Raw genomic sequence first — 14067 nt, 5'->3', positions numbered from 1 at the left:
CGGAAGCTTTGAACTTTTAGTGAAATCCTAAACCATCTACAGCCCGAGAAGAAATTCAGTAAACAATAAGATAAAGGACTTAGTATCAGAATATTTTATTTCAATCTCGGGACACCTGGGTACGTTGTGTGGAAGACCTGCAAAGTTTGTAACGCGGAATTTATGTGAGAATAGTATGTAGATAATTTCTCTCTCTCTCTCATATATATATTACGACGCACACAAACATATTGGAAGTATTCCAGAAAATAACAATAATCTGTATAACAAATCGGTTAAAGTACCAATCACATCTCAACAGCGATATGATGCACGTATATACAAGCAGGCAGATAATGGATAAAAGGCAAGGTTGACCTTCAAACTTCCCCCACTCCACCCCCCCCCCCCCCCCCCCACACACACACACACATCCCCTCCGCCCCCCACCCAAAGTTTCTCAGGCAAACCTCAGGCAGTTGGAATTTTAATTCAAAGCCATGGGCAACTTGAAACAAAATACTAGAAATGTGAGTGTCTGCCTAATCGGAAGTATAGTAAAATGCTTAAATGGATGGCTTTGGGCGCTATTTAAACAATCAGTTTGAGCGGAGCTGACTTTTTGATTTTGCTTAGACATCTCTTGAATACCAGTTAAATTGGGGGTTGCTTCGACGAAGGTTTATTCCAGTTTACGTGTAAAAATGATATACAATCTCGGTTGCATGAATAATAAGAAAAATAATAAATTAAAACACACACACACACGTACGAAAGAGAGCATTGAGGCATCGAGCACCGAATCTCAACGTATCTAACTAGCGGATAGATTTAGTAGCAGAAAAATTGGCATTCCGTTTCCTGGTCCTGATAAAGAGCGTTTACATTTTGAACTATTGTTTTGTTCCCACTTTGGCCAACGACTCTTTACTTTCAAACACAGCTAATTTTTCTCGAAGGTATGCATTATGTGGCATTGTGTGGCTCTGGCACATGTGGTCGGTCACGGGTCAGGGGTCAAAAGATATGGTATTTCAAAAGTCGGGGACTTCAGAGCTACTTTTGAGCGCAAAAGCCAAACTGACTACATGATTGGGATCAGTTTTAATAGTGATAAGTATGCTAAACCGAAAAACTATCTGACGCACTGGAACTGTAAAAGAAAACCTTAACTACATGATGACATTTGGCAAGAGTACTTTTCAAACAATGAGGAAATCCAGATCTGTGTTAAAAAAAAAAGATATCAATTAAACATGCGGTGCTGGGGTCAGTCACCAGGAACACATTTGCAAGATACTTTTGCATTACAATTGAATTTACTTAAATGTCATTCCATTAATGGGAATATGTGTTTAAGGGGAGCGTGGTCGCAATCACTAATTCATTACCTCAATATTCCAAAGCGTTTGCTTATCGAGAACGCGGGGTAAAGGACACGCGTTCCTCAGCACACTTTTTGAAGAAGTTCCTTTGCACTCAAAGATGCATTCGCGCACCGAACAAAATGCGCATATAAGTAAAGTTACACTTTACTGACAGCAACGTATATGTTAGGCGCAAATAAACGATTGAATGATTAATTTCGTTTCAAGAAATAAATCAAATTTAAATTTTAAATTAGATTCAATAAAATAGCCAAGAATTATAAATCAAGTGAAAACAATTCCTTTTGTAAACTAACACTTCCACCCCGAGGCAAATGTTACCCCCAACCCCACCCTTCCCAGAACAACTAAATGCTTTGCTAGCCATCGACTGCAAACAATCCGAGGGAAAATATCGGTACACACAAGTGCATTCGAATGGAAATGTATAATTCAGAGCCCTTCGCACCTAGATTGCTTTTATTCACCATGATGGCCCCTGACAAGGGCTATTCTGAGGAAACAAAAATCTGACTGATATCTCCATTCTCTTTTAGTCAACCGTATTTACATGAAAGATGATGGAAATGCCGAGGTCAGGAGTCGTTTAGTAAAAGTCAGTTGAATACACGTGCCTCTCTTACCGTCCTCCACCTGTTGAAGATGCCTTCGACCTTTTAATTCAGGTAACTTCGAAGTTTAAAAAAAAAATCTATTTTGTCGCTTTGACTAGGTAGTCATTCTTCATTTCGCCTTTTCAAGGTTTCTGGAAGCAGTTAGAGAATGTATGATGAAGCAGAAATGAGCCGTCAGGATGATATTTTAATGGCTTATATGTCACGTCGGTGCATGTGGCTTTGAACTCAAGCAGCCTGCGTTTCCTGCGGAGAGCGCCGCAAATCCCACTTGATAACTTCCACCATCCCACAACTTTTAAAATCAGCCCTTCTTTGTACACCAGGAGATGTAGCCCAAAGATAATGCTCGGGGAAACGTTTACTTTCCAGACTCTTAAAGTGTCCCTTTAGAATTGCACACTCTTTCAGTGAGCAGTAAATCTTTTTGAATCAAATTACTCCTGCTTCTGCTACTAGACTGCTGTGATTTTAATATCCATGTTTTCGGCATATTGCATCATTTAGAGCAATGCCATGATGTTAGCTATTGTACTCGCCCAGCAAGGCAATATCGCGTTCCATTTCATTCTTGCGGTGCAAATACAGGACTAAAGCAGAAAAAAAACATTTCATTATGTGCACAACAAGCTTGGGATCTATTGCATCGGAAAAAAAAACAGTTTAACTGGCACCAGACACCCTTGCAAAAGAAAATTCTAAATCATTAAAACATCTAAAGATGTGCACTTGGAATTCTCTATTAAACAACCATGTCGCCCTCACAGCCATCACAAAGTAAGCACAGCCTCAAATCGTCGTAAGCTGGAAATAGGCACTCAACGGTCACCCATTTAAACCCCTTTGCTGCTGCAAAGCTTCAAACGTGGAGTTTCTATCCCCCCCCCACCCCCCACTACCCCCCCGCCCCCCCCCCCCCGCCCCCCCCCCCCCTCCTCCTCCAGCTTTCTAACATTTAATGTTAAACTTGTTTTCTTAAAGAAAACGCTGCTGCAAAATAAGACTGGAATTTCCTTTGCCAGACAACTGCCAAAGGAAGACATGTAAACCCGCCGCGTTTTCATTTACGCCAAAACCTTCGCGAGAATAATATTTTTTCCCCAGGTTAACCTGTTGTACCTTGCTATGAAAACCCTTTTTTTTAAAGTGTGAGTTAGAAGTCTGCAAGTCTGAGTGTTCGTATAAATGTGTAGTTCGAGAAGAAGAAAAAAGTGGGAAGAGAGTGGGCAGGAAACACGGCAACTATCTCAAAGTGCCCTTCAAAAAGTGATGGTCTACTAACGGAGATAATTATTAAAGGATGCTGCAAGACTGCTTTGTTATAAAATAAGACTTTAACGCAAAGATTTAGCTTCAAGGAAACTCATTGAAGTGGCGAACAAAAGGTAAATTGAACGATTCCGAGTCTTTGTTGGCTTTTTACGTTTCTATTACTAGAATATAATTAGACTTAATGAATATGCAAACCATTGGCCTCACGTAAATAATTAAATTACTTTGCAGGAACACATGAGATGGACTTTAACAAATTTGGGGCCGTGAATGGCAAGAAATAAACTAAAAACATGATGTGGAAAAACTACATTTTTCTTAGCTGACAGTATTCATAAACCATTTTCGCCCTCTTTGTTCCTGATCAGTGAAAAGAGCACCACATCTTTTATTTTTAAGGGGGGGGGGGGGGGGGGGGGGGAGATCCTTACTTGCAGCTATTCTGTGATTGTTTGAGAACCTATAGATATGTATAGGGCAATTCAGTGTCACTGTGGAAAAAAAAGGCCCAAGCAAGATGTTTTCAATCGCCTTTTACATGGGGAAAGACAGGTTAATCAAGGGTTTCGTCTCGAAAACAACCAAGTGTTGTATGTTTGTACTGAATCCAAACATATGCATTTTCCTAACCCAATTCAAAAGAGTGTTCTTTCTCTTTTTGCTCACTCATCTGGGTAAGTGAATTTTCACCGGCGATCAAAAAGATACTGGACAACAAAGGAAGCCGCCCGCTTTATTTCTCGTCTGGAGTTGCGGCACATTAACGAATTTCAAACAGTCTGACAAGGGGTGACTGATTTGTGAAGTCGAAGAAGACAAGAGTTTTTTTCTTCAGGACTCCTCTCTCCCCCCCCCCCCCCCCCCCCCACCCATCCACCCCTCCACCCCTTCCACCCCCACCCCCTCCTCTTTCCATATTATATATATAAAAAAAGAGAGAGAAGAAAAAGAAAGGAAATCTGGGCTCGACAATAATTTATCAGGAGCGACTGTCATGCGCGCACAATACCTGGGATTGATGAGGCGAGCGGGCCAATTAGGCGCTGGACCAAGGGCGGGCGCCGCTGATTGGCGGCGGGGCGCAACGGGGCAGCACGGCCCTGGCCAATGGGCGGGGACGCCGGGCGCCACGTGACTCCTCCCCCAACTCCCATTCATCAAGGGGATGGTGTTGTCTTTTCAATTCATTTATCTGCAGGAATGATTGCCGCTATCATTCTCGAGCTCACCGCCCGGCTGATGAGGTGAAAGTTTCTCCCCAGGAAGATAAACCGCAAAAGACAATATTGCATGATTTGCGTTTGCAGAGGGGGAAATATCTCCAGCAAATTCCCACACGCTGAAGGAGGAGGAGGGAGGGGAAAAAAGGAGTTTTCTGCAAGTCCTCCAAAGAGACTCAGATACTATTTTATATTAAGCAAGTTTCGTTGTGAATTGCCTGTAGTTTTGCTCTTTTTTATCATTATTCCTTCTGTACCCCCATCGCCAGACGATGCTTCTGGACGCTGGACCTCAATATCCGACTCTTGGAGTGACTACCTTCGGAGCATCCCGACATCACTCAACAGGCGATGTCAACGATCGAGAAGTGGGGCTGGGGATAAATCCTTTTGCTGATGGGATGGGTGCTTTTAAAATCAGCCCCAGCACTCACGATCTCGCATCGGGTCAGACTGCCTTCACGTCGCAGGCTCCGGGCTACGCCGCAGCCCTGGGTCACCATCCCAGCCATGTGAGTTCGTACAGCAGCGCAGCGTTCAACTCGACCCGCGACTTTCTGTTTCGCAATCGGGGCTTTGGGGAAGCGGCGGCGGCCAGCGCCGGGCACAGCCTGTTCGCGTCGGCGGCGGCTGCGGGCAGCTTTGCGGGACCCCATGGACATACTGACGCTGCGGGGCACCTACTGTTCCCGGGTCTTCACGAGCAGGCGACGACCCACGCTTCTCCCAATGCACATGTAATGAACGGCCAAATGCGCTTAGGCTTTTCTGGGGACATGTACGGCAGAGCCGACCAGTACAGCCAGGTCACCAGTCCCAGATCGGACCACTACGCCTCGACCCAGCTACACAGCTATGGCCCCATGAACATGAACATGGCGGCCCACCATGGGGCCGGGGCCTTCTTTCGTTACATGAGGCAGCCCATTAAACAAGAACTCATATGTAAATGGGTAGAGCCCGAACAGTTGACGAATCCTAAAAAATCCTGCAACAAAACTTTTAGCACGATGCACGAGCTCGTTACTCACGTAACAGTGGAACACGTTGGGGGACCTGAACAATCGAACCATATCTGTTTCTGGGAAGAGTGTCCAAGAGAGGGAAAGCCTTTCAAAGCCAAATATAAACTTGTAAATCACATCAGAGTCCACACTGGCGAGAAACCATTCCCCTGTCCATTCCCCGGCTGTGGTAAAGTCTTTGCCAGATCAGAAAACCTCAAGATCCACAAAAGAACTCACACAGGTATGGTGACTGTATTTAGAGAGAATGCAATACTGCGAAGCATTTTTAGCCGTTTCAATTATATTTTTCTTTCTTAAAAAATAAATAAATGGGACAATCTAAGTAATCCAGTAAGCGTGTTGTAAATGCGTTTGCAGATAAATATTTATATCAGAGTAAAATTAGCATGTTTAAGTATTTTGATTTCCCTTAACTCCCTGTTCTCTGTATTTTGGTGTTGTGGGCGCCGTTCTTTTAAATATTTAGAATGGCATTAGATTCCGTGAAGTTCTGCAAGGACATTAAATGCATTGCTTAATAATTCCAGCATTGACGGAAAGCTGGAGATATATTGTGATCAGTGTTTCTTTTAAATTGAATTGTTACCAAGCATAATTTTATCCGAAGCGGAAAATAGCCACTGTTGCTGGTTTGTTTAGTTTCGTTAGCAATTCAGAAGCAGCAATTGGAGTGTATCATTTTGTTTCTCGCTTTCTCTTTTCTGCCTTATGCTGTGTTTGTATATTTATATATATATCTACATATGTATACAAGAGCGTGCATATATAACTGCAATGCTAACGTTTGTATACGCAAGCGCATATATTTAAATGTATCTGTACGTATACATGTGCCTATGTGTGAATGAATATTGAAATATATATGTGTGTGTGTGTGTATATCTGTACGTATAATATATGTATACCATGACATATATTTTGGGCTCTCCAGGGCTTACAGCCTTGTTAAAACTTGGTTCACAATGTGCGATTGTAGAGAATATAGTACTGGACAACAATGTCGGTGTTAATGACACATAATGGTTAGGTAGTTGTAAAGATTTTGCAAAGTCGAGTTTTAACACTTTCTCGACTATAAAACCTCCAGGGGCACTTACCAACAATTCACTTCACTGCATGGGATTCCCACTAACGCTTACTCTAAATAAACAGAATTGGAAACGGTTTAATTAAAGCGAAAACGTTAATAGAATTAGCAAATAATCATTTCCGCTATCTTTTTAAAACGCTATTTCAGCGTTTGCGTTACAGAGGGCTGCATTGGTTCGTCATAGGAGCGATGCTTGTTTCGGAGAGGGACGATATTGCATACAAGAAACAGAAATCTAAAACTGCCCCTGTTACATATTTTCAACTTTATTCAACGTATCACTGCAGTTCTGAATGGGCAAATAAGCATTCATAGATTCGTACAAGGCCTCCACGGCAGCTGCAACACCGCGCAACCAGCCATTGAAGATATCATAAATTAAGCAAAGAATCAACATTTATTAATTAATCTTCTTCATTATTCATAAAATTCCGAGCTGTGTGCATCGCATGGATTTAAAAGAAAAAAGAAATCGCGAGAGATATTTAGGGTTTGCGAGGGGTGTTTGCAGATTCATACGGGAGGGAATTCCAAAATGAGTGCTTGTTTTCACGATGGCTGCTTTCCTTAGATATATATATATATATAGTCGTAAGGAGGGCTATATTAATGTGTGTGTGAATGTACATATGAATAGTGAATCTAAGAGGAGCTAAAATTGTATTAATAAAAATTGTCGTTGTTGATAGGCGAAAAACCATTCAAGTGTGAGTTCGAAGGGTGCGACAGGCGATTTGCTAACAGCAGCGATCGCAAAAAGCACATGCACGTGCACACTTCTGACAAGCCGTACCTCTGCAAAATGTGTGACAAGTCCTACACTCATCCCAGCTCTCTACGAAAACACATGAAGGTAAATTTTAAAAGAAAAATACTCGGTTCGGGTCGCGAAGTATTTATAGTTGCATGAAAGAAGTACCATTCGTTTTGATGGGGGTGCAAGGAAATTAAATGGTCGCCTTGAATGGCTGACAGCTTCAACACTGTGTACATTAAATTAAAGAGATACCACCCCCTTTTATAACCTTGTCTGGTCCACATATTTTATTTTATCATAGGTCAAATCTGAACATCGTTGACAGCCATAGCAATTTTCACCTTTCTGTAAATAATTTCGGGCATTTTCTTTTGGCGACTTTATTACTAAGCAACTTTGGGATATTGCAACAGATCTTTTAAAAAAAAACACGAGTTGGAATTTTTGAAATGCCTTATCATGTTAAGCTCTGTATTGTGCATATATATATACGTTTAAAATTTCTAACAAAGCTTCATAGGAACGCCATAGTTGTCTATAGTCTGATATCGTGGATGTTTTCTCTCTCTCTCTCGCTAGGTCCACGAAGCATCCTCTCAAGGGTCACAGCCTTCTCCTGCGGCAAGTTCTGGCTACGAGTCCTCAACACCTCCCACCATCGTGTCGCCGACAACAGAAAACCAGACCAACAGTTCAATGTCCCCGACATCGTCCGCAGTCCACCACACAAACAACCACAGCACGCTCTCATCGAACTTTAACGAATGGTACGTTTAAGTAAACATACATCAAAAAATACAAAAGCATACAAAAAACTTTTCAGAAAAGTCTCCAAAGTTACGATCGCGAGGAATCAAAGACAAAAAAAAAGCTGCCAATAGACGCCGGGAGGAATAAAACAGGAAGAAACCCAAACCTTTGAAAGGTTGCATAGTAGCGATTTTTAAAATGCATGTAGGGACGATGCTATTTCTCTAGCCATTGCCTAGTGCTAGGTTTAAAGAAAGAACTGACACAGCTCCGAAATTGCATGTGTTCTATGGCAGCGGCCTTTTATCTTTCCTTTTTGTAAATATAGAATTACTAGTTCAAAAGTCTAATGTTTGAATCTTGTACATAGGCATATCACAGGGGATTTGTCAAACGTGGTATTTGAATATCTGGGCGACGGTTGAAAAAAAAATGCAATTATTTGTTTATGGATGGCAAAAAAAGTTACTATAGTCGATGTGTACCAAAATGTGAATTACTTTGTATTTCAGTCTCAACTGAGCACCAGAAAGCTAGCAGATACTATTGTTATTAATGTGCTTTTTGTATCCAGTGCAAACCTTTCGTCCCGAAGTCTAGTCGGAGTAGTGAAGTGTTCAAAGTGTTGCTTGTTATGTCAAAAAAAATCGTAGTGCAAGCTTGGAACTCCGTGTTAAAATGTAACTTTGTTTTATGTAAGACTTGATATTGAAGCAAAATAAGGAATTTATCTCTTCCTTGTTTTCGCAGTTGCGATAAATTTATGTATATATCCCCAATCTCCATATTTATCCGCATGTACGTAAATTACCGGTATTACGTGTTACAGATATTCGATATTTATGAAAGATGCATTCGTATGTAAAACCTAGTTTACAAACTGTTCCATAACATTTCGTACAATATTAAAGATTCCAAAATCCAATGCATTGCATTCAGTATTTTTATTCATCCCGCAGATTATTGCACATCACAGAATAAAATAATCAAGGAAACAGGGAGTGAAATCGTATATATATATTCTGCATACATTATATACACATTTTTACGTTGCTGGAATCGTCTCTATTAAACCAGCAGAAAAGTGCCTTTGGAAATATAAAAATGATGGATGCAAGCATCCCTGCTGATATTAGTTTATTGCGTAATTAGTATTCATACCTAAATTTCTAAAACCAAAATTCTGCATCACTATATAATAATATTTTAAATTAACTTTTCAGAGCTTGCAATAGCAGCCATAAAATATTAGAGAGGAAAAGATTACCCCCCGACATAAATATTAACGCTGCCATTTAATTGATGCGCTGTGTGTAAAGGCACCAACCGCCTGACTTCACAGGAAGTTAGCGAAAGAACAATGTGCCCTTTTTAGACACGTTTGTTTATGGGTCTGCGTTGATAAATATTGCATTATTTTTGAAAACCGTGGAATTTAAAATATATCTATATAATTCGGCATCATGATAAACACCCTTTAAAGATTTAGTTGTGGCAGATTTCTCAAACTTTTTCATATGGAGGGGCAAACAAAATGCACCTATACGTTTTTACCATGAGCTGAGGCCTTCGTGGTTTCATATCATTACAATTACAATCGTTAATAGCTGGCATTAATTGAAATCATTTTTAATTTATGTTCTTCTCTGTGAATTATAACCAATGCTTCTAAACCCAACCACTTAGTGCGAAATTAAATCTACAAGAACACAATTTATTTTGTGTAATCTGATTTTCTTTATGCGCCTTTACTTATTTAATTCCGATCCACTTTTTATATCCCGTTCCATCCGAAGATGCCCTGATAGAAATTGCTAAGTGAGAGAAAAAAATAAAAATCGAAATTGCTTATGTTTAATGACTGTAGCCGAACGCCTGTTTCACTAAATCAGATTGTCTTATTTGCTATTTACTTTGATAGATTTGCAGGCTGTACTGCTTCCACTAACTTAGCTACGCTTGTTGGAACTGTTGGGCTTTGTTCTTCATTGTAGCTTGCATGACCGCCCCATTAAGCAGACAACATATCAACAGACAACACAAATCATGATGCTAGCTAAAGTTACGAATGCTTGTGATGTCCATGGAGTACATAACAGAAACTGACCTTCCGCGAGATGAGATTGATAGTTTAACTGCTTATTCAAAGATTAGGGTTAGAGGGGCCAGTGCTGTGTGGTGAGCAGACGGCTTAGAGAAAGAGATAAATCCATCCGGTCTAGAGAGCGCAATGTAGCACCAAATGCAATTACATTCGTAAATATTAGTTCAGCAATCATACTCTGAAACGTCGTGTTGGTGTTTTGCAACAACGGATTGGAATAGTCTTAACAGGCAGTGAGCAGAACGCTGATTCTAGCCAGCGAGCATATGTTCCAGCCATAATATTTAGTAATTTATTAGCTTGTGGATTTTTAAAAAACCAAGCCGTGGCCTTATGTACGTTCGCGCGAATAATGGCACTTTTGAAATTAATCTTTTCAGCAGCCAGTAACAGTCGGCCATCGCAGTGTTCAAAGTAAAACCAAATCATAGAGCGCCACCTTGCAGAAGGAAGGATTGTAAAGGCTGAGCTGCCAGTGAGATGGAGATTCGCTGAGCAACAACATTAAAAAAAAAGGTCATTTGCAGAGATTTGTTTTGCTGCACGGGCCGAGATACATTTGAATATTTTTTATTTATTCGCAAATTTGCGAATCTCAGCAGCAGAGCCATCAAAGCTGGCGAGATGAAGTAAAACATTTGAAAAAATACCCAATTTTAAATCATTCTGTGAACGTATTTAGTATTAAGGGTGACACAAATACACATCATTGTAAGACAGCTATGGCGTGCAGGAGAGCGTAGTGTTTGTCAATATAAACAGTTATCCGATTTTGGTGCTGTTTAATAGGTTAATGCCAATAATAATTGCAAGTTCTGCTCTGAGCACTCATGACATATCAACAAATAAGACAAATGTACTGGAGTTAGGCTTTGGAACCTGTGTGAAACTGCGCCAATAATTGCATATCATTGACAAAGTAAAGTTTGCATGTAAGGTACAGTGTGTTTTGAACCTGTACAGGTTGCGAAATCGCACGGACAGCAGAGTAGCTTCTCGCTCTTCCAGATTATGGGACATGACTGGCAAAACCCACTCTATCTAAACATTCTAAAATTTACTTGCTTTATTTTATTGGTAGCGAATGCCAAATCTTACCTTAATGTCCCCTCTCTGTTCCAAACCCATCGTTGGTTTGTCGAACATCGCGAGTGCTCGGCGAATCGATGGCAGCAAAAGTTTAGCATTTGCAACTTTAACAAATAGGAATTCGAGCACAATCGACATCGCTTTTTTGTTGTTGTTGCAAAATCTAGCACAACGATTCGAATCATTGCGACCAAAACCCAAAGAACCACAAAGAGAGCAGTGGATTTTTTTAGACTTTCTTTTGGCACACCTCAAAACGGGGCTGGAAGTAGAAGTGCAACGTTATTGGTTAAGTGGATTTTATTCCTTGTTTAATTTCTTTTTTTTAAAAACTGCTATTCCCATCATGGTTTATTGCTTTTTGAAACCCACAAGGGTCTGCGGTAGAATATTACTATTAAAGAAACCAAGGAAACTCGTTGTGAATGGCCTGACTTGGAGAAAATGCTTTCAGACCTATTTTTGATTTCTGCCCTGCTTAACTGGAAAATATAATATAGTACTGTATGGGAAGCCAAAAGCTGAACACAGTACATTTTCCTCTTTGCAGCTGAACATGGCCGTTTTTCTTTGGTATTTAGCAAAAAATAAACAAGCGCAGACTGATAACATGGGTCGGTGCTATGCTCACTGCTGGTTCTCCAGACACGGAATGTGTATCGCTGCTGACAACAAATACAACATTGGAGACAAATAAATGAGACAACAAAATACTTAAAGACTGTTTGTCTCCGCTCTGCACACCATAGGCTTACACAAGGCCCGTTCTTAGAGCGCCCGAAATATCTCGATGCCTACAACTGACGATCATTGTCTTTAATGGTGGGATGAAATAACTACGCTTACAGCATGGAATAAGTGCAGTATCCTACCGTTGTCTACAGGGTTTAACTGATATAGTTAGAGTTGGTGTGGCTCCATTTTATTAATTCTTCACTCTGATCCACCTCGTTTAGAAAGTGCAACGAGTTCTTCCTATTTTTTTTTGGGGGGGGGGGGGGCAGCATACATCTTCGTGAAGGTTTCTCGCGCGCACAAACCGCCAGTTTCACTGTTGGCAACTGGAATCGATTCAATTAAAGAGGTTTATGGACATGCATGTGCGCGCGTGTACACGAGGATATCGCCATGCATGTTTGCTTTTCAGCTCGCTTTCTGAACAATACGTTGCAAATTAAGTTAACCCGAATTGTGCCGAAGTATTTCTTTCTTTTTGGTGGAGGGGGGGACCATACTGTACGGTCTACGTGAATTTACAACTTCTCCTTGTTTACCTCCAGAAATCAAGCTGAGGGCCCATGGGCTCCTGAGAGCTCTGCAATTCACTAACTAAAGAAACACGACCAGCCTGTAGGAACATCGCTGCTATTTTTAATCTGCAGCTGGAAGCTGTCATCAATTTGTAACATTTATTCCAACCTTAGAATGATAGCACACAATAGCACGAAGTTACCAGGTGACGCACTTTACACACACACAAAAAGGGGGTTTAAGGGGAATTAGCATAAAAATGCTGCATTTGGCGTTACGATTTCCGCTTCGGCAGCTCGGGGGGTGGGGTTCTACCGAGGCAACCGGGGAAGGAAAGGGAACAGTAATCGCCGTTACTTTTATGAAACAAAAATACACACCAAAACATTTGCCCGGCGCTCCTGGTCTGAAATGACTTTTGTGCCAGGGAGACATTTCTATTAGAGTGAAACATGCTTGGAACAGGCGGACTGGCGGTGGGTTGCAGTGTCGCCAGTCGCGGGACATGCGCAGTGCGCTCATTGGGAATGTGGCCAACAGTGCTACACGTGCTGGTGAATATTTATTATAATCGCCATCTACTGACCTTGTAGCATAGGCTGGCCACTGACACCGAGCAGGACAAATTAGTTACCCGTCACTTACGGCAGCTTCTAACACACACTAATGCGACCTAACAATAATTACATCTGTATACATTAAATGCCCCCCCCCGCATACATATTTATACTTGCAATGCATACGCAACCAGAATTAAAATGCTAAATTACTTTGCTGGCTCCTTGACATAGGCCTGTGATATAATTATTAGACGGACATAATTTATCTAGATTCAAACGTTAAATTTATTGATTGATGTGAGCACTGATCAGCATTTTCAGCTAGTTTTGTGTGATGCCGCGCGCGCTAACTCACTCTAATATCATAAAACTCAAATCGTTCAAATGTACCACCAGCCCACGATTTGAAGGCGATATTTCTCCAATGTTCACAAAAATCTGCACTTTTTCTGGGCTTTATCAGGGTTGCACGGTCGTGTGTGAATTGCACCTTTGAAGGCGAATTCTGTGTGATGGATCCATGTTCTCTCGGTGGACGCTGACCGCGGTTATCGAGGGGGAAGCGGAGTGGCAATGCCTGTCTTATATTATGTGCGTGTTTGTGTGCGCATGTGTGCTTTATGCCCGCTAGTATTTGCATGGCTGATATCCATAACATACATGATTATAATTGGCATTTCAGGAAAATAAGTGTCAGGACAGTAAACGAACCTCGCAGCCGAATCAATTTGACTGCGTACAATGTCCAGTCGAAGTAATGCGGGTCAATTTAGATTCGCTTTAACAATATTTATTTAAGAAGTCAACTAATGCATCTCCCTGTCCCCTTATTACGGTTCCAAAACAAATATACAGCACACATTTCGGCTATGCCAAAAAGGCAACTTGATTGATCGTTGAATTGTGTCGCAAAGTAAAGGAACCCGCAGCAACGGTCGGTCCAGGTAAACAGAATGCACCAGCAG

General features: G+C 41.2%; 1 protein-coding gene across 2 annotated transcripts in view; it reads left to right on the top strand.

Annotated features, from left to right (window-relative positions):
- zic1 (zic family member 1 (odd-paired homolog, Drosophila)) overlaps positions 1-9023 on the top strand; it is a 10746-nt gene extending 1723 nt beyond the window's left edge. For both annotated transcript variants that reach the window (XM_072473881.1, XM_072473880.1), the window contains exons 2-5: positions 1904-2032; positions 4743-5721; positions 7281-7444; positions 7928-9023. In XM_072473881.1, the coding sequence (XP_072329982.1) occupies positions 4746-5721; positions 7281-7444; positions 7928-8125 (1338 nt within the window). In that variant the 5' untranslated portion in view covers positions 1904-2032; positions 4743-4745 and the 3' untranslated portion in view covers positions 8126-9023. The remainder of the gene's footprint in view (positions 1-1903; positions 2033-4742; positions 5722-7280; positions 7445-7927) is intronic.
- The last annotated feature ends 5044 nt before the right edge of the window (positions 9024-14067 follow it).

This window comes from Scyliorhinus torazame, chromosome 14 (assembly GCF_047496885.1).
Source record: "Scyliorhinus torazame isolate Kashiwa2021f chromosome 14, sScyTor2.1, whole genome shotgun sequence".
In the NCBI taxonomy this organism is placed as follows: Eukaryota; Metazoa; Chordata; class Chondrichthyes; order Carcharhiniformes; family Scyliorhinidae; genus Scyliorhinus; species Scyliorhinus torazame.
The sequence above is the reverse complement of the archived record's forward strand: the minus strand, read 5'-3'. Positions and strand labels throughout refer to the sequence as shown.